The sequence below is a fragment of the Falco biarmicus genome, chromosome 7 (assembly GCF_023638135.1).
Source record: "Falco biarmicus isolate bFalBia1 chromosome 7, bFalBia1.pri, whole genome shotgun sequence".
In the NCBI taxonomy this organism is placed as follows: domain Eukaryota; kingdom Metazoa; phylum Chordata; class Aves; order Falconiformes; family Falconidae; genus Falco; species Falco biarmicus.
The window spans coordinates 59,498,300-59,504,068 of record NC_079294.1 but is presented as its reverse complement, the minus strand read 5'-3'; the positions used below and the strand labels follow the sequence as shown (position 1 = coordinate 59,504,068).

Sequence of the window (5,769 nt, the reverse complement as noted above, 5' to 3'; positions counted from 1 at the left end):
GTTTCTGTACAACAGCTGAAGAAAATGTCAAGTACAAAGAAACGCACTGCTCTCCTTACACAAATCAGCTTATCATGTAAATGGTGAAATAGAGAACTTTGACCCTATTACAGTAGAATGTAAGATAGTGGATTAACACTGCAGACTTCTAATCAATCACAATGTGTCTCATCCTCTTGATTGTAGCTGAGTAGGCCATTCTTCAACTTAAGCCAGCAGCTGCCCAGCATTAGCACTTCACTGTTGGTACTGCTGCTTGCGCAGCTGTCAGCCGAGATGACAGCGTTGCAATTCTGAATGTCTCAAAACTAAGTCTCAGAAATACTCGGAAACATTCTTACACGGGAACTGTACTTTTATTGTGTGAATACTTAAAAGAAAACCCACAGAATTTAAATGCTAAGAACCAAGTAACACTCTGCACTGCTTATGCTATTTTCTCATGCAAAAATAGTACAGGACAGTACTGATTATGGTTCCTTTCCTCTATAACGTGCATAAAGTATTTAATACAAACTAATTACAATTATCATCAAAGTTTTACAGCTTTATTGAAATGGGAATTCCAAAATTTGTTATGCACGTACCAAATATATATTAAGAAGATACAAATTAATCCAAGTCTGATATCACTTCTCGGGTAAAACTTGCATATCACTGAACTACTTTAGTAAGAAGATACCTATTTAAACTACTTAATTTTTATTTCAAGTTTTAGACCATGCTTTAAGAGGACTAATGCAAAAACATTGAAGCCATTGAGTCAAAAGACACTATGCCAACCCCATAAAATATTTCTGTAATAGCATCTCTCCTCTCACTTTTAAGGCATCTGAAATTTCAAACCAAACTGAACTTTTCTCACTATCAAAAGCCAAACTAAGAATAAGCTCTTCAGAGGAAGACATAGTATGTCACTTTCTGTAAGAACTATCTTAAGGCAATATGCCACTGCTATAGGCTGCACACAAACCACAGCTATTTTCCCCTGACCTGTTGCGTTTTCTAATGTAAGAGAGAAATATCAGTGATGGAAGAAAAGTAGTGTACTAGTATGTATTCACACAAAAGAATGAGATAGAAATTTAATCTAGGAGCTACAGACTCTAAACAAACTCTGTATAATACACTTTTTTTTATTCATAAAAGGTATCCCCTTTTCAAGCTCATACTACACATAAACAGCAATGGACTCAATACTGATTCTTCAGTTATCTATAAAACTGCGGAAAGTAAGAAAACTGAAGTCTAACTGAATTTGCTACACTGCATTACTGGACTTTCAAACCACAAGTATCATCAGTAGGGATGGTAACGAGGCCCTGCATTGTAGGAGTTGTAGCCATATTGTCCGTAGTGGGAGGAGTATGATTGTCCTTGTCTGTGCTGCTGGTAGTTATTACCCCAACTTCTTTCTGGCCTCTGATTAGATCTATAGTCACCTTGCCAGTTGTATCTGTCCCCTCTAAAATATCTACCATCTTGAAACCTGCAATGAAAAAAAAATGTCAAAGATTCACATAAATTGTGAGGTTTTAAAAAGATGAACGATACTTAACTCTTAAATTCTACACTTCATGAAAACTGTCACGTAACAGTTTATACACTCAATTACTTCCCTGTTTTTATGACAAACTGATGAAAACATACCTACAGTCATCTGAAATCATTAATTTCTCGCTACTACCCAGCACACTATTTGCTAAGCAATAGAAGGATCTGTTTTCTAACACAAAGTAGTCACAGGCATTAGGTGAACCGTTGGAACTTTTGAGCAGAGAGTCAAACAGGACATGTATCTAAAAAACAACCAGAAGATAGATCCGTAGCTTTATCAAAGCCAGGTTCAATCCAGTAGCTTCATAGTTGAAAGCTGTGGCAAGGCAGGCTTAAGTACAATTCAGCTACCTAACAGCACAGACTCCTAGAATTTGCATATTCCTTAGAATACATACTACCACTGTTTCATGGTCTCTTGTAGTTTCCATACTCAAGAGAGGGTATCTTTTCACCAGTATTTAGCCATTGTTCAGTCTACATTTTGGCTTTTCGGCTGTATCTCAATTCCTATCAACGCCTGAGCTGCCTCACAGTCATTTTATTTGGATACGTCAGTGGTGTGGTGTACACAAACAACATTTACGTGCGGTTCACTTTGTGAGCAGATATAAGAGTTCATTAGTTCAAAGAACCACAAAGTTTTGTAAGAACATCTTATTAAATAATCACCTTTTTTTTTTTAATCTGTAGAAACTGATTCCGTGTTTAACTTAATGACAGGTTTCTAGGGGGAATGTTGTCCTCCTTTTCTTCAGATAAGGCACAAATTCTATTTATGTAGCTAAGAAGTCCTCCCAGTTGTTAGTTGGACTGGAGTTTAACTACTTTATATTAAAGGCTGATGTTAGTATTACCGAACATACTATATGCTGTAATCACTGTTTTCCAGTCACACAAAATCAGGTATTACTGTCCAGAATTCAGTAAAAAGCTGCAATTACATCCAGAAGAAGTAATTCAAAATATTTTGCAGTAGGCAGTTACCACTGCACTTGCTAGGCAGATTGGATGATGGATTTTTCAGTCATTTCTACTAGATAAAATAAGTAACAGGCTAATTAACAAAGTACAGCAAGCATTTAGGTTACAAATGAAACATTTTCTGGACAGGTAGCAACAGATAATCACATTATTAGCCTGTTCCTTTGCACATTTTCCTGACAGTTATTATCCAACAGAAGGCAGGCTGCTTAGTTTTGCAGAACTCCCAGCCTTCCCCTCTGGCAAAATGTTCCTGGCTGAGTAAGAACAAACTCCTGGGCAATGGGTTTGCTGGTTCCAGGTCAGTCCTTACTAAAAAGCAAATCACCTAATACTTTTATACACAATGCAGAAATTTTGACTGTTAATACAGAGAAAATGTAAAATCTAATTATTTTCAGAGAAGACTATTTCTCTGAAACATAGTTACCTGTGAACTAGTAAGATACTTCTATTAACAGCACAAATTCCTCTTTCTTCTGAAATAAGTGATCACCTAACTATAAATCTGCGAAACTACCAAGATTTTAAAATTAAGAAGAAAAAAAAAATAAAACAGTACCGATCTCTGTTTCTCTGGTTGCCACCAGATCTGCTTCTCCATTCTTCAACTATAGGAGGAGGATCTGCAGGGCGTTTCAGATATTCTTGGTATTCTTCATCATCTGATGTGAATCGATGAGCAAACATCTTTTCATAATTCAGGGGCATGTCAACCAAGGAAGTCATTCTGAAAACTTTAAACGTGAACACAATAAAAGTGGCTTTAGCAGTATATGAAGAATATTATTATAATAGCTACCAAAATCCACTTAGGGCAAATGAAGACAAATGAAGGCCAATGAAAAGTTACACTCAGATTAACACAGCAGTTAACCTTTGGGCAGACAGCATAGATGACTAACTCAGAAGTTTTGACAATCTAAGACTGTAAATAAATCTCCTGAAGATGTTTTTGCTGATGGAAAACAATTCCTACTCCATGTACAGTCTTTGGACATCTACACTGGATATGCAGACACTGATCTGTCTAAACACTGGGAGTGGTTTTAAGGGACTCCATCCACACAGGAGACGTTCAACTCAGATTAATACCTAATTAATACCTGCCATTACACAGCAACATCTTGGAATCAGTTTTCATAGACCCAGATCAGAGCAGCCATGGTAGAAAGGTATGAGATGTTTCTGAGGGTTAGTAATAAAGAAAAGTACTTCTGCAGAATGCACTCCCAATCTACTCCTAATCCATTTTTGACAGGAAAAACACTAATACAATCAACTTGAAAAGCTTGCTAAGGTAGAATATCATGCAAAGCCTACACGTACACATAGCCAGCAAAGCAAAATAATCAAGATTTATTCACAATAATTTATGTGCTAGTATCTTCATTCAGGGAAAGAACAGCACCTAAGAGGATGTTGAATTACCTCATAATATGCCCCCCTAATGGGATTTGTGATTAAGGTCTTAGTTTCCTTATTATCTGTCTATATAGACATTTGCCCTTCAGATGTTGGTGCTATCTAGTATTGTCCACCAGTAAAAGTCTGGCCCTAATAGCAGATGCTGAGAAAGGCTCTACACCTACCGTTTTAACAAGCCCTGGGTAATTTAAAGCATTAAATGTCTTTGCCTCTAGACTTCCAGATTAAACTCTTCTGCTGACTCCTGAAGATTTGCAAGCAGGACCAACATTCACCTGGCAAAATGGAGGGAAGGAAAGAGGAGACAGGTTTGTTTCTTCTGGACCCTGAGAACTAAAATATATACCCTCCATGACCAAGCTCAGTTTTTCCTCCCTGCTGTACCCATGAGCAGCTTCAAACTACAGTAAGTGGGACGTTTATGGGGCGTACAGCGCAGTGCTCTTTCTGCAGCCTGAACTCCACTTTTCTCAGCTTCGGAAAGTTCAGCGTCCAGTGACCTCCAGAGCCCATTGCAGCCTTCCCCCTTCCACCCAATGACGCAGCACAGTTTTCTGAGGCAGGTGTAGGAGTTTCTCCTTGCAGTACGTCCAGTGACTTTTCTGCAACGAGCCAACCTCATTAGCTTTTATTATGAGCTATCTCCAAGGAACTCTGCTCCTCAGGGGCTCTCTCGGTCGGGGCAGGGCGGGTGTGGTGTGTAACAGCAGCGCATACTGCTCCAGCCTTTTGCGGAGAGCAGCGGGACCTGCTCTCCTCACCATTAATAATTTTAGTACCAGTGCTCACCCCACGGGGGCCGGTAACGGGAGGCCCGGCACTTTCCCCCGCCTGCGGCCAAACACGGCCCACGGCAACGACGGGGCGCGCTGCCTCCGGAGGGCCCGCGCCGGAGCCCGCTCCCCTCACGGCGGGTCAGGCCGTGCCCTGTCCCCTCACAGCCGGCGGGGCCCCGCTGCAGCCGCAGCCCGCCGCGGGAGTACCTGAGGGAAGGAGCGAGTCTCTGCTTCCCGCCACCCTCCTCCCTCACAGCCGCACCACCACCACCGCTGCCCCCTCACCCAGCGCCGCCAGCCGCCGCCGAACCGCCGCCGAAAGCCCTCCTCTTCCGGGCCGGGCCCCGCCGCTTCCCGCGACCGTCGGGGCGGTGCCGCCTCAGGCCGGCGTCCCCTCAGCGGGCCGCGGGGCCGTCTAGGGGCACACCGCTGGGCTGGCCGGGGTACCCGGGGCTCGCTGAGGGGACCCCGCGGGGCTCGCTGAGGGGACCCCGCGGGGCTCGCTGAGGGGACCCCGCGGGGCTCGCTGAGGGGACCCCGCGGGGCTCGCTGAGGGGACCCCGCGGGGCTCGCTGAGGGGCCGTCGGCGCCTGAGGCGACACCGTCCCGCCATCGGGGGCAGCCTGTGACGCTGGAGGGGTTGTTTTCCCCCAAATTAGTGTTTGATACAAAGCACGTTGACCTGAGTAGTACTGAGATTTGTGGGGCGCTTCTCTTGGCTCCTGCGCGGGTTGTAAGGAGGTGATACCTGAAATACTCCGATTTTAACAGGAAGGTGCAACTGAAAAGGGTAAAGCAAAAGTGGCACCTACAGCCATAGCCCTGTGGCTGTTGATAATGTAAGTGTATTTCAGGCATTAAAAATCTTAGCGATGTGTTGACTACTTACTGTGCGAGGAAAACAAGATGGCAAGCCTTTTTGGCAGCTAAATCTGCATAAACCAAAATAGTTCTCTTTTGGCGTTGGCCTCAGCAGCATATTTATGCTCCCACCTGGTTAGTCCTGCCACCTTTAATACATGGA

At 43.2% G+C, this 5,769-nt stretch overlaps 1 protein-coding gene across 1 annotated transcript; it reads right to left on the bottom strand.

Annotated features, from left to right (window-relative positions):
• Positions 1-532: 532 nt before the first annotated feature.
• Positions 533-5,137, bottom strand: RAMAC (RNA guanine-7 methyltransferase activating subunit). The gene is made up of 4 exons (XM_056347381.1): positions 5,031-5,137; positions 4,134-4,244; positions 3,104-3,278; positions 533-1,489 (listed from the first exon to the last, which is right to left on the bottom strand). The coding sequence occupies exons 3-4, from the start codon at positions 3,268-3,270 to the stop codon at positions 1,300-1,302; spliced, it is 357 nt and encodes a 118-aa protein (XP_056203356.1). The 5' UTR covers positions 3,271-3,278; positions 4,134-4,244; positions 5,031-5,137; the 3' UTR covers positions 533-1,299.
• Positions 5,138-5,769: the final 632 nt, after the last annotated feature.